The sequence below is a fragment of the Thunnus albacares genome, chromosome 14 (genome assembly GCF_914725855.1).
Source record: "Thunnus albacares chromosome 14, fThuAlb1.1, whole genome shotgun sequence".
Lineage (NCBI taxonomy): Eukaryota > Metazoa > Chordata > Actinopteri > Scombriformes > Scombridae > Thunnus > Thunnus albacares.
In genome coordinates, this window is record NC_058119.1 from 14,706,247 (window position 1) to 14,733,701 (window position 27,455).

The 27,455-nt window shown below is 39.4% G+C and overlaps 3 protein-coding genes across 4 annotated transcripts in view; 1 reads left to right on the forward strand and 2 right to left on the reverse strand.

Moving 5' to 3' along the window:
- The first annotated feature begins 487 nt into the window (after positions 1–487).
- Positions 488–6,185, forward strand: st3gal7 (ST3 beta-galactoside alpha-2,3-sialyltransferase 7). 2 transcript variants are annotated; one of them, XM_044372836.1, is made up of 8 exons: positions 491–681; positions 919–1,084; positions 2,989–3,115; positions 3,218–3,555; positions 3,754–3,940; positions 4,089–4,229; positions 5,070–5,219; positions 5,335–6,185. In XM_044372836.1, exons 2-8 carry the CDS (start codon positions 936–938, stop codon positions 5,419–5,421), a joined length of 1,179 nt encoding a protein of 392 aa, XP_044228771.1. In that variant the 5' UTR covers positions 491–681; positions 919–935; the 3' UTR covers positions 5,422–6,185. The 2 variants fall into 2 exon arrangements, with proteins under 2 accessions (XP_044228773.1, XP_044228771.1); XM_044372838.1 differs by lacking the exon at positions 5,335–6,185 and having other exon boundaries at positions 488–681; positions 5,067–5,153.
- hps1 (HPS1 biogenesis of lysosomal organelles complex 3 subunit 1) lies at positions 5,902–16,412 on the reverse strand. The gene is made up of 19 exons (XM_044372835.1): positions 14,856–16,412; positions 14,496–14,726; positions 12,148–12,338; positions 11,930–12,064; positions 11,317–11,459; positions 11,125–11,233; positions 9,987–10,147; positions 9,699–9,801; positions 9,532–9,616; positions 9,366–9,421; positions 9,092–9,259; positions 8,358–8,537; positions 7,947–8,023; positions 7,716–7,853; positions 7,475–7,540; positions 7,131–7,275; positions 6,815–6,928; positions 6,622–6,704; positions 5,902–6,537 (listed from the first exon to the last, which is right to left on the reverse strand). The coding sequence occupies exons 3-19, from the start codon at positions 12,262–12,264 to the stop codon at positions 6,375–6,377; spliced, it is 2,043 nt and encodes a 680-aa protein (XP_044228770.1). The 5' UTR covers positions 12,265–12,338; positions 14,496–14,726; positions 14,856–16,412; the 3' UTR covers positions 5,902–6,374.
- Positions 16,413–17,501: 1,089 nt separating this feature from the next.
- The window catches only part of hpse2 (heparanase 2), a 53,553-nt gene continuing 43,599 nt past the window's right edge, over positions 17,502–27,455 (reverse strand). Inside the window, exons 10-12 of the mRNA XM_044372839.1 lie at positions 24,490–24,635; positions 22,142–22,288; positions 17,502–19,524 (exon numbers count right to left, since the gene is read on the reverse strand). Of these exons, the coding sequence (XP_044228774.1) occupies positions 19,362–19,524; positions 22,142–22,288; positions 24,490–24,635 (456 nt within the window). The 3' untranslated portion in view covers positions 17,502–19,361. The remainder of the gene's footprint in view (positions 19,525–22,141; positions 22,289–24,489; positions 24,636–27,455) is intronic.

Below are 27,455 nucleotides of genomic sequence, written 5' to 3' on the forward strand. Positions count from 1 at the left end.
ACACACGTTCATATACACGTGCATCCAACCCTTCAGTCAAGTCACGCCCAGGAGTTGAGGGTGCATTCATTCCACAAGCTCCTGGTTTTACTTGCTCCTCACTCCTGTTGCAGCAACAGTATGTACTCCTCTTTTTCTTTTTTAAGAGGGCTCATAAACACACTGTTGTGGGGAATTATGTTATCTATAAAGGTCTCATTACTGTCAAGCAATACATTGTAATGTTTATATTGTTTGATGACACACAAACAGTCAATCACTTTCCAGCCACAGCTTTGTAAATTTTCCTTTAGTGTAAACCGTCTCATTGATATATTAGACCACACACTTACCATAAATATGTAACTATTCTCCTTTTAATGTACCAAACCCTGAAAGTGTCATCCAGTGTTTTTTGATAAATGTTTGATCTTTCTTGCTGGAGCTTTAATGCTTTAAATTTTATTGTATGTACAGTGAAATACATAGAGATATTCATTTATAGGCATTCCTGCCTGAGTGTGACTGAGAGACTCGTTAATGGTTAACCAGTGTTATTGAGGGAAGAGACAGAGTTCAGTAGGTTGGAAGCAACAGCAGCCATTTTAGCCGCACAGGACCTGCATCTTGCTGCTTTCCCCTCAACCATGGAGCACAGGCGCACGGACAGTTAACAGCTTACACCTCTCTACAAGGCTGGCTGTGAGTTATTTCATTCATATGACTCAGATTAATGTTCCTATTGATGCTTTAGTATGTACAATCAATCTCAAAAGACAGTGTTGACATTCAACAGTGAGATATATGCCTTTGTAATCCAAATAACATCTGTAAATAATTCTGTGGTGTTATTAAGAGAGTCTGTATTATCTTTTTGTCACAGAAAGATTTAGATTATATCATCCACCATGAGTTCAATCATGTGTGTATGTGTTTCAGGAGGAAGTGCAGGTGTCATGGTGATGCTGAATCGCTTGAGTGTCGAAGACCCAGATGATGGCTCTCCTCTGCTGTCTGAGGCTGCGGAGGCTGCAGTACCGATGCCTGACATTCACAGACAACAAGTGGTCACAAGGACAGACTCCGAGGGATTTTTCCTGTGCAGGTACAGCTCTGCAGGTATTTGTATTGTGTGCCTGTTATTAAAAAGCTACATATGTGGATCTCTTCTAGGATCCTTGAGAAAGCAGTCTCTAATCAGTTATGTGACTTTCTACATAACAATATTTTATTTGAGGATTTTCAGTCAGGATTTAGAGCGCATCATAGCACAGAGACAGCACTGGTGAAAGTCACAAATGACCTCCTAACTGCATCGGACAAAGGATTTGTCTCTATACTTGTCCTGTTAGATCTTAGTGTCGCATTCGACACAATTGACCATCAAATCCTTTTGCAGAGACTGGAACATTTAATTGGCATTAAAGGAACTGCATTAAGCTGGTTTAAGTCCTATTTATCAGACTGATTTCAGTTTGTACATGTTAATGATGAATCCTCTGTGAAGGCAAAAGTTAGACACGGAGTTCCACAAGGTTCTGTACTTGGACCAATTCTATTCACCTTGTATATGCTTCCTTTAGGTAATATTATTAGGAAACACACACATAAATTTTAATTGTTATGCAGATGATACCCAATTATATTTATCAATGAAGCCTGATGAAACCAATCAGTTAAACAAACTCCAAGCATGCCTTAAGGACATAAAGACCTGGATGACCTGCAATTTTCTACTACTAAACTCAGATAAAACTGAAGTTACACCTTAGAAACACATTATCTAATGATATAGCTACTCTGGATGGCATTACCCTGGCCTCCAGCACCACCATAAGGAATCTGGGAGCTATCTTTGATCAGGATATGTCCTTTAACTCTCACATAAATCAAATCTCAAGGACTGCCTTTTTTCACTTACGTAATATCGCAAAAATCAGGCACATCCTGTCCCAAAAAGATGCAGAAAAACTAGTCCACGCATTTGTTACTTCTAGGCTGGATTATTGCAATTCCTTATTATCAGGCTGCTCTAACAAGTCTCTAAAGACTCTCCAGCTGGACCAGAATGCAGCTGCACATGCACTGACTAAAACTAGGAAAAGAGATCACATTTCTCCCATTTTTGCTTCGCTACATTGGCTTCCTGTAAAATCTAGAATAGAATTTTAAATCCTTCTCCTAACTTACAAAGCCCTTAATGGTCAGGCACCATCATATCTTGAAGTACTGAGTATAGTACTGTATTATCCCACTAGAACACTGCGCTCCCAGAATGCAGGCTTACTGGTGGTTCCTACAGCTCCTAGCTCCTCTCCTGTGGAACCATCTTCCAAATTCGGTCCGGGGGGGCAGACACCCTCTCTATGTTTAAGAGTAGGCTTAAAACTTTCCTTTTTGATAAAGCTTATAGTTAGGGCCGACCAGGCTTGCCTTAGTTATGCTGCTATAGGCCTAGACTGCCGGGGGACTTCCCATGATGCACTGAGCTCCTCTCTCCTCCTCCTCCTCTCCATCTGTATGCATTCATGTAACATCAATGCATGTCACTAACTTTGCTTCTTCCCCGGAGTTTTTTTTGTGCTTTCTCATCTCGCAGGAAACCCTGGGTTCCGGGCCGAGCCTTCACGGTCCTTCACAGTCCTGTTGGCATCCTTCCCTGGCTGTTGCTGTTGCTGCTGCTGTTGTTGTTGTTGTTATGATTGTTGTTATTCTGTCCCCCCACCTTTCCCTTTTTCTTTCTCTCTCTCAACCCAACCGGTCAAAGCAGATGGCCGCCCACAAAGAGCCTGGTTCTGCTTGAGGTTTATACCCGTTAAAGGGGAGTTTTTCCTTACCACTGTCACCAAGTGCTTGCTCATGGGGGAATTGTTGGGTCTCTGTAAATTAAAGAGTACGGTCTTGACCTGCTCTATGTGAAAAGTGCCCTGAGATGACTTTTGTTGTGATTTGGCGCTATATAAATAAAAATTGATTGATTGATGAATTGATTTTGTCTCTGCTGCACAGGAGAGGGAACTTTGCCTTTAGTCTGGTACTGCTGATTGGATGCTACTTGGCTATTCTAATTCCAGCATATTTCCCCTTGAATAAATTGTCAGCTGTCAGCGACGACTACCAACATCCCAAAGATCTGGTAGGGATACACATCTCATCTGTTTTTAAATCACTCATCTGTCTTTTAAAATCATTCTTTCACTCTTATCGCACTTCTCTCTCTGTTTGCCCCTTTCTTTAGGCCTTGCTAAACCGGTCGGCCTCCCTGCTGTCAGGCCCCTGTCAGCCTCACTGGTGTCTGAACCACCTCAAGCCCCTGTCCTGTTCTGCAGGCCTCCAGGACATCCCTGTGTTTGTGCAGCAGGACAGGTCTGTGCCCTGGGATCTGCCCCCTCCTCTGGGGCTTCAGGGTAGTAAAGAGCATCTCACCCTGGCTCTTGCCTCCCTGCCTCAGCCTGGTTTGCCTCCATCACTGAAGAGAGAGGGCAGCTGCAGGAGATGTGTGGTAGTGGGCAGCGGAGGGGTTCTTCACGGGAGCCATCTTGGATCCCATATAGACCAGTATGACATCATTATCAGGTATGTTTGCCAGTGACAGACACAAATCAGAGGAAACCTTACTAGCAATAAACTCTGGTGGCTATTTTCAACCTGTGCAGATGGACTTTGCCCTCAGTGGCAAAAATTTTAAAGAGGTTTAAGAAAAAAAGGTATGAATAAAATACCCCACATCAACTAAACACATTCAATTTGATACATCTTAATCTCTGTCATCAGGCTGAATAATGCTCCAGTGACTGGCTTTGAAAGAGATGCTGGTTCCCACACCACCATCCGCATGATGTATCCAGAGGGAGCACCTCACTCTGCAAATGAGTACAAAAATACCACTATAGTTGCTCTGGTGGTCTTTAAGAGCCTGGATCTGGACTGGCTCACTTCTGTCATCAACAAACAACCTCTGGTGGGTATGCATTCCAGGAACCATTGCACACAGAAATGGTATATTACATAAGCCGTGAGTATCACAACAACTCATGTAGCAACGCTGCTATCACATCATCACACTCACTGCTTTACATGCGCCATATCTTCTGTTTTGTTTTTGATAGAGTTTCTGGTCCAAATTGTGGTTCTGGAGGGAGGTGGTGGATGATATTCCCTTAAGACCAGAGAACTTCCGGATCCTCCATCCAGAGATTATTCACAAGACTGGACAAGTCTTACAGAAATATGCTCTGAAACAGGGAAATGTAAGTTCTAAAATGCATAAATCCATATTCTTTATTTAGTACCCTTTGAATTCAGTTAGAATGTGATTGACAGTCTACCAAAGGACAGGTTCTTTAAGTCTGTCTTAAAACAGTAATTACCCATGAACATTGAGACAGGTTTTGCTTTCTATAATCATTCCTCCTGTTCATACTTAGAAGATTCCCTCCAAATGTGCTTACAATGTAAGTGATGGAGGACAAAATCCACAGTCTTCGTTTTGAGCTCAAATGTATTTAAAGGTTTATCTGAAGATAATATGAAGTTTCAACCATCTGAGTTCATCAAATGAAGTGGATATCTTCCACAGTTTGAGTATTTTTAGTAAAGAATTCCCTCTATGTGTCTCAATGGACAGAGTTTTCTTGTTCAGCTGCAGTGGAAAGATTGTAAGAATAAGGAGTAAGGAATTTGACTAATTAAGACAAATGAAGCTTCATATTAACTGCAAATAAATTTTTAATTACAATTTTGTATGTAAGAAGGGCTGTGGATTTTGTCCCCCACCATTTACATTGAAAGTGCATTATGAAGGAATCTCTTAATGGCCAGTATGTGAGGAGGAATGATCACAGCAAGAAAAACATGTGTCACTGTTCATTTGGGCACTTGACTGTTGTTTTAGGAAAACAGTCCTATCTTTTAAGGGAATGATAGACCAGCAAACACAACCTTTCTTGTTGTTTCTTTCCCGGCACCCTTTGAAAAAAAGATCTTGCTGTTATGTTGAATATCTCCACTTAGAGTAAACTATTGCTGAGTAGATGGTGCTTTTACTGCTTATACAAATACATCAAATAGCATTTTTTCTCCTCAAGTAGATGGTTCCAACGCTAGGTGCCAGTGCTGTGGTGATGGCTTTGCAGCTGTGTGACCAGGTGAGCCTGGCAGGATTTGGCTATGATATGGAGCATCCAGAGGCTAGACTTCACTACTATGAGACCATACACATGGATGCTATGAAGTCTCAAGTAAGTTCATGTCGGGAAACAATTTCAACTAGTTACTGTAGCAGATATTTTTAAGATCGGTGATAAACCTCAGCTCTAACGATTTATTCTGGCTTGTTGTATCACACATCTCAAGGTGGTGCATGACGTCAGTGCCGAGAAACTCTTCTTGAGGGATCTGGTGGCTGCAGGAGCCGTGACAGATCTCACAGGAGCGTTATGATTCTCAAGGCCAGAGACTGATAATGCAATGAACTCTACATGCACTCCTCCCTCTCATTGTGAGCCTGTATGGCGCCCTCCATAAGTGAGTCCTGCTGGAAAGAAAAACATACGGAGCACAGTCTGACCTTTACAATGCACACCAGAGTGCCTGAGCGAGCAAATTAAAAGCATAAAGGTTAGACAAGCTCCTGAAAGTAGAGACTAACCTATAGGCAACTTTCCTTTGAATTTGATGAGCTTAGTACATCACCAGCTGTTACAAGGTTAGTAATTGTCAGATGACTGAATAATTACGCCATCACACATTAACACACACTCTGCGATTGGCTGGGTTTAGTGAGATGGAGGCAATGGTCAGTGGTTCAAACAGTAGTATTTGAATTCTGTGTTTTACAGTTGTTCAATAAACAAACGAATGTGAGAGCACTGATATTTTTATCTACAAAAAAGGGAAATATCTAATGAGAGAGACACACAGTCTTAGTGTTGCATATTTCATTCATACAAGTAATGAGACCAGGAGTTGAAGACGCAAAAATGTACAGTATGCATTTATAAAACCAATCAGTGGCAGCTACAAAGTGAAACACGCACAGTATAACAATATATTACTAATAAATAGTAAACAGGTCATAAATGAGTATTCAAAAAATATATTACAATGTACAATTAAGGAGTGATACAGTCAAGCTACTTCATATGAGATACATCACAGTGCATGAAGTGCACGATGGCGTTCAATTGTGCTAATCATAAACTTAAGTGCTTCCAATAAATCATTATGGGTCAACTTATATGATGCATAACCTTTTACACAATGAAAACTGTGGAAACATGAAACACAGGCCCAGGGTGCAGTTTAAAGAGATTTTGTTTTGTTTGTTTGTTTTTAGTAATTGTTCTTAGTAATGCAGCCAATTTCTTGTTGTGTACACAACTATGTGAGTGAGTCTACAGCAGCGGATTGCGAGAAGGCTCCCACAGCTTGCTTGCCAGCTGTCTGCAGTGCTGGAGGATGATCTCAGTGGGGATGACCCCCAGGTGTACTGTCAGCAGCTCATAGCACTTCACCACCTCACCCTGGTGATTCTTGCTGTAGTACCGCAGCAGCTTCCTGCAGGACACATCGCTTTCTACAGTCAGCAGCACTATCTTTTAGGAGTTATCACATCTATTTTTATCAAGCACAATTGTTTACCTGTAATAGTCCCAGGCAAGCATCCCGATGGGAGCAGAGTCATCAGGTAGGATGGGCATTTCCCCTGCTTCTAACTTGTAGCCCTGATTGATCAGATATAGCAGTACACATCATATGATGCTGTGTTACAGGGTACTAAACTTTACTGTTATTTTTCTTACTGAATATAAACATGATACACTAGTAAACTTACTGTTTCATTTTCAAACCAGAGGAAGTAGCAGAAGTAGAAGTCTCCATCACGCAATGTGACAGTGGAGTAACCCTTCTGGAGATAGCGCCGTGTTTTGCTGACCAGGCTCCACACCTTCAACATAGCATTATAAAAGAGAAAGTCATATTTAGAAAAATGCTGCAAATGGACAAAAGTATTCATGATTCTAGTCATTGAAAAGAACCAAATTTGCACTTAAAGCAATACAAGACTTTGGCTATGATACTGATTTATCAACGAGCTGTTTAAGACCACACTTATTAGTTCTAAGACATGCACTTCTAGTGTATTTGACCTTGCTTTTGATGAACTGAGCCACTGGTCCTTTCCCCAGCTCAGAGGTGGTGCGCTCTGTGATGTTGAGCGACGGTGCGATCATTTGGCCGGTGGATCGGTCCACACAGATAAAGTGAATAAGGCCTGGGAACTCTTCCAGGTAAGTGAGATTAACTGGGTCAAGGTCAATGCACGGAGGACAAAAGTGTGTTATATTTCTAAATGTTTCTAGGCCTACGCATACACTGTATTTTTTGGAACCCCTGAATTATGCAAGCACATCCAGGAATATTATAAATTTAGTTTTGTTCTGCTAAGCAAAGGGATCAGACACAACATGGGTTTATTTTGCTGACAGGATATGACACCATGGTGATATTCCTCTTGCTTTTCACTAACAAGAAGTCCTTCCAATCCATCAGTTTTTCCCTGGAAGAGACAGAGAGAGTGACAGAGAAAGAGTGTAATAGAAAGAGAGAGAAAAAGACAGAGATACAGTGCATATACTGTATGATCAATGTGGTATATGTGTGTAATGTTTGCAAAAATTAAGCAGAAAAGAAAAATATTAGCGCAAAAAGACATTCAGCTGTCTGATACACACTGCACCATAGACTGGGCTCTTTCCTGCAGAGTGGGCGAGAGTTGTCGAGGAATGTCGGCAAGCCCAGAGTCAATAAAGAAACACTGTCGGTATACGCCACACAGCTGGGTCTTCATATTCTTACACCACGGGATAAGACTAAAACAAAAACATGGACGTAATCATTCAAAGGATCATCCAGCGGGTTTGTTATGGAGCATTCTGTCCAGCAGAGGGCTGCAGCAGACTTACTCTTTGTTAAACCCAGGTCCTCCTCTGGCGAAGGCTCGGTTCTTGAACTCTGTCCAGACATTTTGTAACTGTGCAGACTGGATAAAAATGGGAGGCACAAAATGTTGATTTTATTTTGAGGTCAATAATTTCATTGAAAATAATTTTTCATTATCAATCATATTTATTCCATTTTGGGTGAACAGGGTGTAAAGGTTTTCACATGTATGAATCTGTTATGTTAACAGAGTATATACATTCCCTCCAACAGTTATTCTTGATAGTAGTCTTTAAGTTTTAAAGTGCAATTTCACTTAAATTAAATTTTACAATGTTATTACATAAAGTGACAAGAATGCGTAAAAGCTTCATGGAACAATTAAGTAGACAGAATACAAAATGTTGGTATACAGCACACATACAAACACATACCTGAATCTCACTTGGCCCCAGGGCTTTGATGAATTTATCCAGTTTGCTTCGGATGTCCTGTATAGTCGGCTGGCCTCTAGTAGCAGAAGAACCTTCTTGGCCTTCATTTAAACGCTTCTCCAGCTTGGCAAAGGCCTCCAGAAACGTATACACTGATATGGCCACTGCACTGGTGGGAATCTGACAGAAATAAATATAGATGCTTAAATGGGTCAACAAGGGAGCAAAGATGTGTTTGGATACTATAAGCACTAAATAAAACTATAGTTAGTTAGCTCCCCTCCAGTCAAAAATGTGTTTTGCTTCTTGTTCCTTCAGATGGATGTGCAGAATGATGTATGTGCAGAGTTTGAAGTTTTCAAATTCATCTGCTTAAAGTAGAAAGTTTCTCTGTGCTCACTGAAAAACTGAGAATGGACTTTTCAGTGATTTAGGAGACATCTTGTGTCCAGCAGTTGAACTTTTGAAATGAAAAATATTAGCATATGCATAGAGTCTGTAATTTTTAATGGGGGAGAATGAAGAGATGTTACTTGAAGGATTTTTTTAAAAATTGTGTGTGTGTTTGTGTAGAAAAAATGTGGAAGAGCTTTAAAGTTCAGTTAAACATGTCAAAAGTGTGCCCCAATCTGGCTGAAAAATAAGATTGCGAGAGGGAGATGTGGAGGAAATTGTGTGTACATGTAAGCAATATGAGTAAGTACATATGTAGGCTTGAGTTGCTATCCACAAACCTTAGTTAGCAGCACTAGCGTGATGCCAGGCCACAGTGGCAAACAGTACATGGAGTGAGGCATCATGGGATACAGCCCCTCTTTCTGTGAGACCTCTAAGAAGACTCTACGGGGGGTTGAGGGGTCAGGTGGAGGAACCTCCAGAGTCTGTAAGCTGTCCTCTGCCATCTGAAGACATAATTATTTTAATCATTCCAAACCAATAAGTGGTTTCTTTTGTGGAGAATATCAGAAATCAAGATCAACTATTGGGAGCACTGAAATATATTCTCACCTGGATATCTGGGTCCACAAATTCAAATACAGGAGTACTGCCTCTCACTGGATTTTCTAGTGACACAAAAATGAAGGCAAGTCATTGAACACATACAGAAAGAAGACATATAGAAACAGAAATAACTGAACAAATACAAATGTGCACACTCTACTAGACAACCCACCTGAACCACTTGAGTCTCTGTCTGTAGGCGAAGGCTCTGGGGTGTAAAAACTTTCAGGACCAGAGCCAGATGTACTCTCAACATCCTTCATGAAAAACATAGACAATTCACAATAAACAATCAGAAATGGTGATGAGGTTATGAGGGTGTCCATCAGCATTTCCTACCTCAGGACCTGGGTCATCTAGGTCTATGTTGCTAGGATACATATTCTGCGCCATGATGATGAGGGTCAGGAGGTCAGAGGTGGCGAGGGAGCTCGCATTGCGGCTGGAGCGGAGAGTCAAAGAGAGGACATTATAGAAAATCTTTAAAAAAAAAAAAAAAAAAAAAGCCTCTTCACCAACTCAAGCGTGAGAAGTAAACACATGAAAACAAATTAAGAGAGCAAATTGTGACATTTATTTCTGGAATAAATATGAAGTGTTTATGAAAAACATCTGCATTGACTGTACCTGGAGTAGAAGGCGAGCAGTTTGGTGTGAACCAGAATGAAGGCATGCAGCACCTCCTCTCCTGCTCTCTCTACACTGCTGTTGAGCTGCTGAACTAGACGACGCTCCAGAAACTCTATGCACTGCTCACACAGCGTGGGGTGGATAAGCCTCTCCACTGCCTGAGAGAGAAAAGAGAAGGAGGAGACGAAATGGGAGCGTCTCTATCCCACTTGACCACTGAAAGTCACGTAATGGCTTTTGCACATTTTTTAGAGAGGCATGATTCATTAATCACAGCTAAAAATGACTTTGACTGAACATAATAATTCTGAAATCATGGCCTGAAAGGAAAATCTAACCTAAATTCATCTTGTTAATAGGAGAGCATAGGGGGTTTTCTAGTAAAACTTCACATCTAGAATCTAGAAAAAAAGAAGCATGTTAACATTTTTTTTTTTCAATTTAAATGTCAAGTTTAGGTAGGTTTACAGTATAGCTAAATAGACGATGGCCTGAACATTATTTCTATGGTTCAAAAAGAACCATCAACACAGACTCTCAACATAAAGTACATAACTCAACACACAGTTTGTGTAAAAAAGGTACAGGAAATAGACAAAATACTTCCATTTAACACCTCATGAAAACGGGCTTTAAAACACTGAGAAAACATTGGCTCTTGCTGTTGCTGCCATCTAGTGGTTGAAAGTGTTATATCCCAAAGCCAATGTAGCATTGCACCAAAGACAGTCAGAGCCTCACTTATAAATAATGTAACTGGGAAGAATCTAGGGCAGTGTTACAGTATATAATACAATTCATAGTAATCAAAGGATACTAGGACGATCTTAAAGTGCAAATCACCTGCAGTCAGGTTATATTTTACTACATCATGCATGCATGAAAACATGTACAACTCTTACACGGTTGTATCTTTTTTGCATTATCATAATTTCAACAGCACAATAAGATCTTATTGATTAGGTTTTCTTTTATGGCATACAGAACTTGGAACAAAGATATTAGCTTGAATGTGTAACAACATGGCAAAAGTCTACTGTAAAGCTGTGTACTTTTGGTATTGTGCTGTCCTCATATCTCAACAATCAAGCTAAAACAAAGTAGTAGTGCAGTACAAAACAGTAATGCCCTCTACCTCCACTAAGAAGCTCTGGTCATTCTCTCGGAGGTGGTTGTATGTCTCCAGCAGGCTCTGGAGATGCTTCCACAGCCTCGCTCTTTGCTCGGTGTCCTGAGGACGCAGTCTGGTGACAAACAGCACAGTTCACATGTCAGTCGGCATGTTAACACTGTCCAGAATCAAGAGGGAACAAACAAAATGTCTTACTCTTTCCTGAGGAGGTTACCGCTGAGGGTGACCATGCCAAATATGACCTCAATCATCTTCTTCATCACATAGATCTTCCTATTCAGGTCATCTTCTCCCTCCTCACCATCTCCATTCACAGCAATGTAGAGAAACTCATCAAACTGAGGTGGACACAAAATTACCTAATTAGCTGTTATCGACCCAAACATGTGAATAAAGTGGTAAATAAAGTGAAAATGGATGCATTAAAACTCATCCTGCTCTCTGTGCACTCTAAAGTGATAAATCATTGCATGAGAAAGACCGGAAAGGCAAGAGTTTGGACTCCGTCTCATGCGCTGCAGGAGGACAAAGCCTGGTTTGATTCCTTAACAAGACTCACATGACAAACATGACGCTTCTCTTGTAAGAGAGGCCTGCATTAAGGTCACAGTGCTATTACTGTTAGCAAGGGGTAGTTCAAGTATGCAGACTTTATACAACAGGGTATTTCAAAACAGGGTCAGAAAACAGGGTTTTAATGGCTATATGTGTCAGGAAAATGATTTCTACATCATGATAAAAAAATGGAACCAATCTGGGGATTTTTGCAGGGATGAAGACAGCTTTTATCTTCGAGGGCAGGTGCTACCTGGTGTAGGACGTAGATGTGGTTGTTTTCTGTGGTGAAGCAGGTGTAGCTGTCACCCAGTCTGTCGACCATGGTACTGCAGGAGATAATGATGGGAGCAAACAGCGTGCTGATGCTGTCCTCGAAGGCGGGAAGCTAAAACAAAATTATTTGTAGATTATTATTACAGATTTGACTCATGGCAAACAAATCAGAAAGATGATTTTCTTCTTCCTTACCCCCTGGCCTTCCTCTTGAGCTGCCCCATACTTCTCCTGGATATTCTGCTGAAACTCTGGGTCAGTCCAGTGGAAGAGGACCTCAGCACTCTCACTGGCTATCAGCAAGCCCTTCATCTGGACTACAGATGCACACCTGTCCTGTTTTACTGTGGTGTCCTATTTACGCCCACCACTCCAGATGCATAATGCTATAAAGAAAAGGTTAAACATGTTAAGGCAAAAGAGATAAAACAGAGTCTGGGGAGAGATTTTCTAAAGCATAGAGGTCTGGAATGATACTGTTCAGGAATGTCCGAAACTGTCCGGAAAGGCACAGCTACATCTCTATTTGATAAAACTCACTATTTAAATTATTCCAGAACAAATATTCTTTTGACATGCTTGCATTTGTATGTTAGAAGACTGAACTGATTTAGGACATGTGAGAAATTGGAAATAGCCATAATTTTAAGACTTACTGATGTGATCTGAGTGTTATTTTGGAAGCACACAAAAACCTAATTTCTATGTATTGATATGATGATTATGATTACATAATTATCTCACACAAAGATGGTTGCTGAGATACAATTTTATAAGAAAGAGGAGTGTACTTATTATTCTTTTTAATTCCAACAAAAGATGGTGTGAAACAAATCAGTTGTTATTTGAAAATTCTCATACAATCTTTCACTGTATCATGGTATTATTGGTATAGTGAAGCTTGAATATTCTACGTCAGATTTTTCATTGAATAAAACCCAAAAGAACCCAGGACACATGTCAAAAATAATCCCACTTGTACCTTTAAACCATCATTATTATGTTACATACACACCAACATTCAGTCAGTGTCTTAAAGTGGATGTGGTCCGTGTCACTAAAAAAAAATCACTAGAAATGTATTTTCACACAGGCCTAGTAATGAATACATTAACCACTGGAGTAAATGGAGGTAAACATAAGATTTTCCCACACTCCCCTGCCTTTCGGCCTAAAATAAACACTCTCTAACAGCTGATATTTTATCAATGACAACTTCTAATGAGAGCACAGATAAAAAAAAAAAAAAAAAAGGCCAGAGGCAGAAATGCCAACACTGAGGGATTTCAAGACATTATCAGTCAAAACCAGTGATGGTACTTAAGTAAATAATAGTAGCAATACCACAATGAAAAAAACACACTCAATTACAAGTAAAATTCCTGTATTCAAAATCTTACTTAAGTAAAAGTATATAAGTATTGCCAGCAAAATATACTTAAAGTATCAAAAGTAAAAGTACTCATTATGCAAAGTGGCACAATTTAGAGTGTTATATTTATCATAAATGTAAATACAGTATATTATTTGAATAGAAAAACTGATTCATTTATGTGTACATGTAAGCAGTATTTAATGTTGTCAAGGTGGAGCTCATTTGAACAACTTACTGTGTACTGATACTAATCTATAACAATGCATATATAACAAACTGATCATATGTTTTATGTATAAAATATTGACCTGAAAAGTAACTGTAGCTGTGAAATAAATGTAGTGGAGTAAAAAGTACAATATTTCCCTCTGAAATGTAGTGAAGTGGAAGTATGAAGTAGCACAAAATGGAAATACTCAAGTAAAGTACAATTACTCAAAATTGCACTTCACCACCACTGGTCAAAACAGATATAAGAGTGCTGGAAAAATGATCAGTAAGTGTAAAGACATGTGTGTGACATGAGAGAAAGTGATCATGTGGTAATCTTTGGAGCTTTCATTTGTTGATAAATGGGAGGCATGTTCCTTGTAATACAGAGAACCTACCAGAGCACTCATTTTCAACCATTTTTGACAAGACATTTACTTTTCTTTTACATTCAGTTCATGCACTTTCATGAATTTCATGTGATCAAAAATAATTAATTTAAGTTCATGATCATTAGGAAACATGAATGTGGAATCTTTCTTGACTACTTTCATCTTGATAGAAAGGCAGAAAATGTAATTGCAACACTTCCTAAACGCCAAACCATCACCAAAGTTGATCAGATATAAACTGCTGAGCTTTTAATGCATTTGATCTTGTGTATGCTGTGTGCCAGCAGAAACTCATCTGCTGTTCACTAACCAACTACAGTACAGTCAATGTGCAGTCAGACATAAACATCTACACGGGAACAATGTAAAAGAAATGACCAATTTTATCTGACTAGATATTATTCAGCATCTCTCTGAATCCGATCCGATCCGTAAACTACACTTCGTGTTTTACCTAAACCAAAAAGTTAGTTCCCCTTTAAGCTTTAACTTCCTTGACGGACTCTCACTCACATGTACAGAAAAAACAAACACACACTTTTACACTTCATTACACAACAACTTACTGTGTGTTTTCTGCGCCGGATGATCCCAGCATCCAGAATCTCTGCAGCCCAGAACTTTCCTCACTTCACTTCAGTGTTTCTTGCAGCTTTTGGACGTTTTCATCGCTGCTACTGCTGTTGCTGCTGCTTGTTGCTTCCTTCCTTCCGCAGAGCTCCACTACACCGCGGCGTCATGTGACATCAGCAGGACTTTACGCGCAGGAAGTTTAGCTGCGCGATTTCACCGCTGATCTGGAGACAGATAAGAGGATTTAAAAGTGTTGAGGAGCGCCCTGTTAAGACTTGCTCCTGGATAAAGACTGAGGCCTATCAAAAGAGGCTGCACTTTTCAATGGATTGCCCCCCCCCCGCCTGCCCTACCCTCCCTCTCCGGAGGAGCCTGGTGATCAGTGAGGCAGGAAAAAGTCATGTGCTGCCGCCTAAAGTGGGGCACATGATTCAGAGGCTGCGCTGTGGACAATGGGTTGGCATTTGTGGAATGCAGTTTTATGGCTGAGATTGAGATTAGACGTGTTTGTGCTCTTTATTTCTAAATTTGCCATGCATTCTCATGTAATCTCCAAGAAATAGGCCGAGCAAAGTGATCCTATAAGAAGTTTTAGATGAATAAAACACCATAAATCATCTGTATGGGTTAAAAGATGAGATAATTACTATATAATGCAATACACTTTGAGTTTTAATCATATTGCAGATCAAAAAGTCACAATACACCATAAACTAAATAAACAGCCTCCCATTTTTGCCCCTATATAAATATTACAGTCATCATCAAGGGAACAACTTGTAAGAGACATATATGCTGCATATACACAAACCAAACTGCGGGCTGCTTTTCAGAGAATGTTCTGATGGCTACCAAAAAAAAAATCTGTGTTGTATCATAATATTCAGCACAGATTGTATGCTTGGCTTCTGACCAGACCAAAGAACCCCATCGTAACATAAATATTGATGTTTTATTAACCTTGCTTGGGTCAAAATGGGCCAGAATGCCAAGAGTTCCAAGTTTGGGCCAAAGTCTAATCTAGTCCATCAGTTTTCTGGGGATCCAGCAGTCATGGAAGTCTTATTTAAGCTGACTCCTGTATATACAGAGTAAACATCATGAAATCCTCAGTGTTTGCTAGCAGGGCAAAAGGGGGCCTTGCATGTCTCAAAATGGATCACTGAGTATAAACAGTGTTAGGCAGGCCTGGGTAACAGTTACCTCCACTAAGGAGGCACTGTCACGCAGAAGTGGCCAGACATGGCGCAGTCCTCCTATATCACAACACAATTAGATTTTTGTCAGAGGAAGTGACGCTCAGCAGTTGTTATCACAAGGTGCAGGTTTATATGAACCAAAGTCCGCCAAACAAAAGCATTTCCATGGATTGGCTTGATAAGATCTGAATGCCTGGATATTCACTATAAGGCCTCATAGTTTGATATCGCTGTTGTCAGTCATCGTTAACCCCCGAAAACTCATTTTACCCAACAAACATACTTTTGATTTGACTAAATTACTGTTTTAAACAGTTTCAATTATTTAGATTATGTTTTGGCCTGGCATGCAGTTCGATTTTCCTGTTTAAACTAACTTTGACACCCGATTTCAAGCGATTGTGTTGAGAAAGTGCAGCCCAATTCAGATTACCTCTGTTTTTTATACCTATACATGTCTGCTCTCTCTCACCCGCTGTGTTTTCCCATGTCTGTATGTGCTTCTTCAAGATGAAACATGTCTGCATGTTCATCTGATTGCAAGGTGGTCCAAGTATGCATATACAGTATGTAGGTATGGCCTTCATATTGTAATGAATGATAGTTTTCTGTTCACAAGACCACTGAATCAATGGACCAAGTGTTAACAAGTCTGGTTTGATTCTTAGATGTCAACAATTTTGCCCTGTTTAAAATGAGCCACACATGGAGTCAAACTGTTCTTGAAGATCATTTCTGAGACCAAACATTTCTGCTAACTTACATAAAAGCAAAAATCCATTTCCCATGAATGGAACTTCAAACAAAAATATAATTAAAGGTACATGCTTTGGATCACAGCTCTAGAAGGGGCTGCCAGTGTTAATGACTCACTGTCATGAAACTTAAGTACAGTTCAAGCCTGTAATGAGCTTGAATTGCAGTTTTCATGTGCTTTGCTGGGAGAAACTTAAGTCACTGAAACTATGAGCATTTTAGTCCCTGCAGCCCTTCATCTCCCCTCCGCATCATCCTACCGAGCAGATCCCAGTTGTCTATGAATCATCAGACGCTGAGCCAGGTCTGGCCCAGGTTTAGTCTGGCTGTGCCAAAGCTGAGGTCTGCAGGTTTAGTCCATCCTGGCTTCATGTTTCCCATCAACAGCTGCCTCATGCAGTGACAAGACAGCACTCTTCCCACTACAAAGACTCGCTCCAGCTGCTTTCACATCTGGGGCCACTGTAAGAGTGAGTGAGTGAGCACCAACAATGCTAACTTTAATACTGCGGTTCTTTTTTTTTTAAGACGGTGCTAGAATTCGACAGTTTTTATTTATGGTTTCTTTCTGTAAGAGGGTATTTCTGCCTTCTCTGTGCTCCCGTGCAGGTATAAATCATATCATCTCATCTCTTTTTCTTTCTTCTCCTCACTACCATATGCCTCTGCAGATTTGCCCCATCATATCCCAAGAACTGCTGTGGAGTCTGGTTGCACCGGTCAGTTTTAATTCACATGATGGGACATACCTGTATATAGAGAAGTAGTACTTGCTTCCAAATCCTCTCTTGTACACAGCATATTTACAAAGTTTAATGTAGTTTGACCTGTTGACAAACTAAAAACCGAGTAGATGTCCATTCCTTGCTTTAGTGCAGCTTGTGGCATCAGGAATTTACTACTTAGTACTGAAGAATATACAGAACAAGTGGTATTTGAAGTGTTTATTATCAATGTAAACTTCTTTTTTTTTTTTACAAAAAATAATACTATCCAATAACACACTTTACATAATAAAATAATGCTCTCCAAAAGAAATATGAACACCTCTACATTACACATTCAGAGGACAAATATTATTTATATTTAACACATTCAGGAACTGAACCTGCTCCTGCTTATCGTTACCATGTATGAGTTTAGCAATGTTATCGCTGTCTTTGTTTTTGACAGTTCAGAGCACATAATAAGCAAAGTGACCAAATATTTTCAGACAATGTTTTGCACTCACTCTGTGGTTTTTTGTTTGGAAAAGACCAAGCCCATTATAAAATAAGGTGGTCAGAATATTTTGAAATAAAACAGAAGTAAATGCAGATGTCAAACGTGGGCAGCATCTTAAAGTGATTCCTTTTTCTTGCAAACACATTTTCTGTACCTACGACATTTGCACCTTAACACAGTGACTCGGTCACACTGTCATTCAAAGAACAGAAAATTATTAAAATTTTTGCTCTACAGTTGGGGCATTTGTACCTCTAAAATAACCAAGTTTTTTATGATAGAAAATTATGACAAAGTATTTAATCATATAAATTAGCTGTATACTGTATGTAAGTAAACATATCAAGCTTGTGTCACTTATATTCATCACTCCTTTTATGTACATTACATTATCTAATAATATATGACAGTAAATCTGTACAAAATATGTAAAATATATATAATGTGTATTTAGTTTTTAAAAACTAGCAGCATAAGAAGATTATAAAAATGTGAGATCACGCTGAAGATATAGTGAGAAAGGTTAAAAAAAGATTTTAGAATTTCTGAGTGGAAAGCTAAACCCAGATTTTGTATGGATGCAGGCTATATGAAGACACATGTTATGGATGAGTTCACATTGTTCCTCAGCTCGCTGCAAACAGACCCAGCGACACATCCTGGCTGTCATATTCTGCAGTCAAACTGATTGAAACCTGCTGCAAAAAAGCAGAACATACACAGAACATACAAAAAAACAGCCTTTAAAAGAAACAGATTTTCCTTTTAAGCCACTTGTAAAGAAAATAAAAATACGTCAAACAGACTTGACAGACACATCAGTAGCTTTATCAATAAAACACATGCGCACGCACACACACACACACACACACACACACACACACACACACACACACGTACACAGCCCCCAGTCCAGACATGACCTTACACACTCCATGCTATTTTCTCTTTGCGTAGAGGATCGAGTCAAACTGAAGTTGAACTTGTGAATGCTTCAGCAACACTGCCTGTTCTGAGTTTTCTCCCATTCTTTTTTGTCTGTCGGTCAGTAAAAAATTAGAAAAAGAGATTGAAAAAAAATATTCTCTTGGTAGACACAGAAAGAACCCTTGGTTTGACGATCCATGAGGAGAAAATATAGCTTAATCAAGTCCCAGAATGTGGTTGTGAATTTGATACTGCATTTCTGTAACTACAAAACACAAATTTCACACAAAGGCACAAAACAATTACTGTCCATACAAGTCTTGGAGCATATGAGGAAAAGCTGGTGGAAGAAATTGAAAAGTGTTCAGTGCAGCCCTTGTTATGTGTGTGGGGCAAAGTCTTTCTTTGATGGACTAGAGATGAGAACAGGGGAAGAGCCAAGCTCATCTGTAATTTACTAGATCGGTGGGGATTTTGGTCAGTGTGTGTGGAGAAACAGCTTTTCGAGGTTTAAAACCCCAGAAACAGCTGAAATAATGGTTAAAGAGGCTGTTTTTAAACCAGAGGATTGTACTGTTTCAAGCCAAGTGTCCACTCTACTGAAGCACCCTTGAGCAAGACATTAAAACCCTGCTAGCATGGTACTCTGACCTCCCCCTGATAAACCCTCTTACTGGACAACGAGTCAAGCTGGCAGAGGGTTGACGGTTTGGTAGAGTTCTGAGCTTTTATTTCAGGGACGGAAGATCTGTGTTATCTTCGGCAGGCATATGCGTTAATATTTTTAATGACATAAAAGCCTATGGTCATGGGAGGCATGGCTATTGTCCGTCCAGCCCTCAACGTTTTAGGCTTCAACTCTGGGAAGGTCTCATTGTCCACCATGAGCAACTTCTCCCCATTCAGCTGGACATGTCTGCGGAGAGAAGGAAACAGGAAATGCAGTTTGTATAAACTCAATGAGATGTGCTTCAGCGGATAAACTGAGCTGGCATGAACTTGTGCTTTTCCTTAACAATCTGTCTCTTCACCAAGAGGTATTAGTGCTACTATTTTCTTAATCTGCGTTCTGACAAACTGGTAGTTGTAGAATAGAAAAGAAAGAAAGGTGAGGCTGTTTAAATTTATTTCAAGTCATCAACAGCAACAGCAAATCTGGATACTTTCATGCTACAAGGTTTATAAGTCTGTCAGTTGTACACTTGGGGGTGCCACTGCTACAAAATTGCAATTCAGAACTGCATAAAATTTGGATGTTTGAAATTGAACAACTTTGAATGGAATTTGCATAGAGAGAAATCTAAACTATCAATTTACCTTCATTTTGGAGTCGTCTGCACTAAACAGATAAAATCTATGAAAAATATTTTTCTTCAGCAACCACAATCACTATGACTACTGGCAGTCCTGGTAACAGAACTTCAACAGCTTTTACGAATAAAAATGTTTGAAATATGTTTTCCTATGAGGAAGTTTATCCACAGTATTATTTAGAAACAATTAATACTCCATACTATTTAATATGAGTTTTGTTCCACAGTTTGCTGCTATATCTTCTTAAGTTCTTAAGTTACGGACATAGGCTCACTAGAAATGGCACAAAACGCTTTTCTTTCATTTTCATTTTTAACTCTAGGATACATTGATATATATTGAAAACATATTGAAAAATGCTGCTGACCTAAACCTGTTAGTCAGTAAATGCTGACATGCCCTGTTACAGGAAACTCTTCACCTTTCTCTATCTCTTTGCCTGGAGAAGAGTGCTGCCTCATGTCTCACTTTCTATTTTTTTTCCGTTTTATTTCTCTCCTAGAATCAATGATTTATATTACAAGTATTATAGAAATAGAAATTTACTTGGATTATGGTTTATTGAAAGGATAATTGTCACAAAAAAGGTGGCACAATAAATAATAGAATATTAGAAACACTGCAAATATGTTTTGAAACTTCCTGCTTAAGAGTTGGCTTCAGTACTTTCATGCTTTTCTTTATTCAAAAGAGCATTGTTTCTTTTTATCTATATAGGTTATTGTTTTAACATAACTCCCTGTCATTTTATATAAATAAATCAAATACTCTCCTTTTACTGTGTTTATAATGTAATGTCACCTTTAATGTACATCTTTTTAAATTTAAAGTGTTGCTGTTATTGTAGAGATTAAGGCCAGCCAGGCTGGATATTTTTACGTGAACCTAAAATTCAATAAAATATCAAATAAAATTATGTTCAATAATGACATGTTATGAATCAAACTGAATTTTTCAAAGCTTTCCTCCAACATGTATGGACCTAAATACTTGGCCAGCGTTAAAAAGTCCCACTACTCAACACAAATTTATAGACATCTGGTGTTGCTAAATTCTTCATAAAAGTCTCCCGGCACTGCCTGTGGTAAAGGAAAGCACTTAAGGCCTGAAAATGGCCCATCGTTAGTTTGCTCTCCTATTAATTTCCTTGCAATCCTGTTCTAACACCTAAAACATCCTCCATCATTACACTGTTATTTAAGGATCATGCCTGAGCCTCTGTTAAGGCCTCATGTAGGTATCATATAACACACACACATACACACACACACTTGAGTCTTGAGTCATTAGGCTGTTATTTCAGGATTTGAGGCTTAAATCTAAGTCAGAATAACAGGCCAGGGGTTGAAAGGGGAGAGGAGAGGGAGAGGATGAAAGCATAAACTTTTTATTTTAAGGGATATGTAAGGCAGTAGGAATTATATTACCTTGTTACATAAAGTGTAATATATCATAGCTAATAAAAAATAGTGAACAGTTAAAATGGTATGAACCTAAAAGGACATAAAAATCCATTGATAAAACATTGAAACAAGGAGACACAAATACACTGGACCTCTGTGAAGCGCTCTGGGCTCACTGAATGTTTCCTTTCATAACGTTGGCAAGTTACAGTAACGCAGTACAACATATGTCTGAATTAATATCAGAACCTTAATGGTTCTTCACTGACAAAACAAAAATTATGTTAAGAGTTTGCTGTAAGTGTTATATATATCTGGAATTTCAATCAAGACAGGGAGAAGTTAATACATGCAAGTGTATATTTTTTGTGGTGTATATAGACGCAACATGCCAAAATTATACAGCTCAAGTCCATCATTCGGTGTTCTCTTAAAATTCTACCAAATTGATTCAGTGCAGCATTTGAAGGGACAGTGATTAACAAAATATTAAGGCTGTCCAAAAAAAAATTAAGACCTAAAAAGCAGTTTATGAAACTTTTTTTTAAGCCTTGAATAAAATCATCACTATCACTATTCCTTATCTCAACACCTTTAAGACCATTGTTAATTGATTACTTTTTGAACTTCAACTATTTATTATCCACTTTTTTATTTGTTTGTTTGTTTTTTTCATATAAGCAACAACAGGACTGGAAGACTCGTGCAGCTGCGTTATGGGTCTCTCACCAGTGCATATCAAATATAGAATAGAAAAGGATACTCTATCGATGCATTTCTGTGTCTATGCATGCGTGTGTGTTTGTGTGCACTAACTTGGCTTTGAGTCCGTCAGTGCCGTAGGGTTGCAGCAGGTACTGATGGACAGTCTTGTTCCGTAACGTCCCCGCCAACTTGATTTTCTTCCGCGACCGATGCAGGTTGATGATGTAGATCGTTATGGAGCCTCTCACATAGTTATGACTGGTACAGTAAAGAAAATGATGAACAACACCACATTAATTTTCCTTTACCTTCAGAGAAGACAAAAAAAACCTTTTCTTCACATCTGCTTATGGGGATTTATTATACATTACATTGCCATGTGGAATAAAATTCTCTATAATTAAAGATGACTACAAAGAGAAGAAAGTCTTTGATATTTTTATCACATATAGTAACAGGATCAAACCACAACTCCTTGATCTAATCTGGATCAAAAGGCTCATATAAAAATAATAAAGGAAGAAATAGCATGTTCAAGAAGAGAATTCCATTAGCAGCAAGTTGTCCCTTACCACAGAGTAAAACCTATCATCTATATTTAGAAGGTAACATTTTAAACCACATTTCATCTTCCAGGCCCTTATTACCCTAATAAAGGCTATCTGAAGCACATATCTGCTTCTCTTGTACAGTATCCAATATTAAAACCTGTCACTGTATAGTCAAGGGTCACATGAAGGGTGTGAACACAACAGGCAACACTTCTTGAGTTACACAGACAACAGTGTTTGAGTCCCTCTCCTGAGAGCAAAACACTGGGGACACAACCTGATAGCAATACTGGTCAAAGGTAAATAACTAAGCGAGACGGATAAGACAAACATGATAAAATCTAATAAGAGCCCAGAAATGAGGACAAAGACAACACAGCTGTAGTGAATACCACATGTCGGCCTTGGTGTTCAGGGTCAGGGCTCAGGGCTGGTTAAACGCTCTAGCAGACATCTCTCCCAACTCTTACCACCTCCAAAATCTCACATCTATAAAGCAATCTTGACTTTCGATTTGATGTTAATCTTTGCTCTTTTGGGCACAGGCTGAGCCACGTATTCCATCAACCCAGCAAGACTACTAATATTGCATATATTGACAAGAAAAGTATGAGTAATGTACTGCTGATAAAAACTCTGCGTGTCTGGCTCTGTGTTAAACACTTGGAGGCTTGTTTCTGGGAAACATGGACCGTGGCTCTGAGTGATAGATCACATGGTTAGATGGAGGGAGAGATAATGACCTCTCGGGCCTTTCAAATGATGAGGTTCTTAGAGATCCAAACCAGGAACATAAACATGTGTTGATGCCGTTTGATGTTGGTGCATCGCTGGAAAGTGAAAAAAATGCCATGCAAACCACTAAAAGGGGTAAAAGGGCAGTGAAAGTCAAATATCTAATCTGCAAAGACTTTTCAAACCACTGACTGCCTGAGCATATATTCTTTGCTGTCTATGCAGCACAGTCAAACCACTATAACTGCAATGGTTCGTCCACTTACGGGCTGACTGTGTAAAACCACAAAGTGGCAGAAATAATGGCAGCTGAAGTGGCTTTGGATTCAAGAGGGACTGCCTCAGTGCCTCACTGTCTGATCATATGAGTCCAAGGCCGATTGGTATGTTGAGTGGAGCTGAGCGACACCACATGCCATGAGTATCTCTGCACAATTTCACCATACATACCAGGTGGTTGAGTGAGTACACTTGTTGAAAACTATTTCAAATATCTGTGGGCATGTCATCCGGCCTTTTACAGCAGAGTGTTGGTTATGCAACTCCTCAAACCCCATTTACCATCTATCGCCTATCTACCAGTGTAACGCTTGAACATTTTTCTAAGCGATGCTCCACCTGTAAGTCTAGAGTAAGGCCGTAAGTCTAGCCTGGTGCTGACAGCCACTGGCCTGGGTTAAATGATAACCTTGAACAGGCCATGGTGGCACTCTTTATCTCCTCCCGGCACAGACCACCTTATTGTCCCTCCCCCTCCCCCTCAAATAACCCCCTCCAGCCAATCCGAGATGGGATAAAGGCCTAGCACACCTTTCAGCGGCTCTTTGACGGCAGGGAGACAGAACCCACACACCTGATAAGTGATACCCGTTAAGTTTTATAGGCTCTGAGCTGTGAATGAGCGGGTGTCTGCAGTCTGCTTATTTATGGGAAGCTGAATGGGCTGGCTGGGGATTTTGTTCTTCCCCGGCAGACACTGAGCCTCAGGTGTTTGCAGGAGGACACAAAGAGTAGAAAAAAGTAAAATCTGCAGTAGTCTGTTTTCAATCTAAATTTTCAAGGACATTCCTAAAGTATCGCTACACATCACTGAAAGGCTAAGATGATATAATATACATGCTTGCTGTGTTTAAAGGCAGGTTATAAACTAATGCTTGGTGGTTGAGCACGTACTTGTAGTAGCTGGTACAGTGCGCATAAATACGTAGCTTATCTCGTATGACTCGTCCTGGTTGTGGCTTCCTCTGCAGTCCAGCAACCCGCACAGATAAAACCCTCGGACCAACCAGACGCTTGAAGACCAGAGAGAACCAGTAATCCTGTAAGCACACAAAGACACACAAATGACTTTTATTCATTCGGCCAGTCTCACTGCAGAGAGACAGTTTCAAATTGTCTGCTCTTTAAATACCAAAACAAATCCAAAGTGAGGATTTTTATTGAAAGTGACCACTAATAAGGTTAATGTTGGAATCCACTGAAAGGAAATATTCCTAAAATCTCCATTTTGTTTACTCAGCCATGAAATGGGCTAGTAATTGTAGAAACAGATTAAGTTTCACAAACTGTGAGAATTAAGAATGTGCCAGCAAAGCAATTAGTATTCAACGTAGTGAAAAGAGAGTTACATTCCACAAAAATGTCAAGTCCAAATATGTCAGCGCTTTGACACCCGACATTTTGTTGGAGCTGATTGTCCCGTGTAACATGTCACATTGTATCCAACAACCGCTGACCCGTTTAGAATTGACAGGTCTTAAATATGACATTTTTAACAAAATATTTTGCTCCATCATGAATTGCTGTTTTCTGTTATCATTGCTGAGTGGTCCACTATACTGCGTCTCACTCTATAGACTACACAGACTCAACACCTCTCCAAGAGACCCAGAGCAACATGTGTTCCTCAGGAAGTTCCCATGCAATCCTGCATATGGCAACATTTAAGGGCTTCTTTTTTCCATGCAGGCTTTAACTTAATTTGCTGCCAAGGCATCGAAGAAGCAGAGCACAGTATGGAACTGTATAGTGTTCGCCACAAGCAGAGGGATGGATGGATAAATGTACTGTATGGCCAAAGCTGTGATCTATAATTATTACATAGTGTATAAAACAAAGAACTGTTATGAGTTTGGAGTTTTATTTGTGCAAGATGGTCTGTGTGATGCTATATTCTTGCTTTGTATTTAAATTTTAAAACTCCAGTAAAAGAAACCATCAATATATTTTAAGGTACATTCAGCATCACTCTGAAATTTTTGTAGCATTAGGAAACATCAGCTGAGATCCAAAATCCGCAGTAGTTTGACTGTCTGCCTGTTTTCCTGTCTGATTGCCTGCCTGTCTCCCTGTCTCCTGTCTTTTTTGCCCTCAATTTCCCCTTTAGATGGATGGATAAACAGACAGACAACTGTCAAAATACGATCAATAAAGGTAGAGAAACAGACAGAAAGACAGCCAAGCATACATAAAAAACAGTAACATCTCAAGGACTCCAGAAAAGCAAAACCATACACCAGAGACCAATCAAACCTCAGCTGCACAGTTAAGGGAACAGAGGACGAAAACAAGGAGAATAACAATTAACCTTAAACGTTTAGCTAAATAGGGCAAATGAGAGTCAGACTGCCTGGTTGAGACCCTGTTAATGTCTGCAAACCACAAGATCAAAGTTCGAGGTTACAGTATTTCACTGCATCCAGCGGGAAGTTCAACATTAGTTTCAGTGTTTTTAATTTAACTAGACAATTATCAGCATGCTGTAATTGGGTTTCCCATGAGAAAATTAAGAAATAATAGCCATTATAAACAAAGACAGAAAAACATATTCAGGAAAAGGTAAAAATATATACAAGTGAACCCTAAATATGTTTGCAGTTATGAAAGTTTGCAAGGTGGAGGGTTCAAAATGGACAATAGACAAGCTGTAGTTTGTAAGTGCATCCTAATGCCTTATCTCCCTGCTTTGTGTCTGAGCAATAAATAATTTCTCAAATTATGAAGCAGATCAGAAGGTTAGTCTTTTCAGACATAAGAAATACTTCTCCATCAACTTCCAGGTACAGATTACTGACATTTCTGTATCTCAAAAAAGTAATCTCTGATATGAATAACTGGCACTGGGAGTTTACAACCCATCTCTGCAAATAGAAAACTATAAAAAAAAAATAGAAAAGGGTGGATGACTGGGACATAAAAGAAAAAGCAATAGGATAAGAGTGGAAAAAGGTGAAGTGGTTGAGTCATTCAGTGTGCTGGGACTGGATTCAACATCTACCAATGGAGGAGTCATCCAATAGGGGAAGGGGCCAGGTCATAAATATCTCATGCAGAGGACAGGTTGGCCCTGCAGTGAATTCTCTCAGCAGGTAGGCTGGTGCAGCCTTCAGACATCCAGCCATGTTAAAAGCATTGTGATCCTAGCGGGAGACCGTCAGCCCCAGAAAAATAATGGAGACAAAGAGGGAAGAAAAATGAAGCCATCTCGATTGTTTAATATCTTATAGTTGAAGTGAGGCTCAAAAAGGCATATCCACGCTGGAGACTACTAATGAGGGATTTAGTGAAATAATTATTGTCAGATTTGCACAAGTGATTAGTTCATGAACCTAATAACACTAGCTGTTCAATGGTATTTTGGATTGCCAAAGCAGCTATTTCTGACCAAAGCAAGAATAAAAGAATCTTGAATAGTAACAAATGTGTGATAAATGTCTTGATTCCATCATCTTTCTCCTTTGGTGTAGGAACAATGATTTACTGATTTAATGTCCTTAATGTAAGCCTCTCACCCCTGCTCTGCCACAACTTAATATACACCCTTTTTTTTTATGAACTTAATAAATCTTTTTTATGAACTTGGCTCATGGTTGCATTTTATCACACTTCACACGTCTAATTTATTCTTTTCCAAGCAAAATGGAATCAGTTTAACTCTAGGATAAAATAGTTTCTCCCTTTAGAAGAAATAAATTACGACTGAACATTAAATGAACATTACGACCTCAGAAGTCTGCCTCCTACAAATCTGTGTATTTAAATTCTTCAGATGGACTGATGATGCACAACAGAAAAATGAACTGAGCATTTCAGGTTGTTAATTCAGTGTTGTGGATGAAGCTTGTTGCATCTCTGTACCA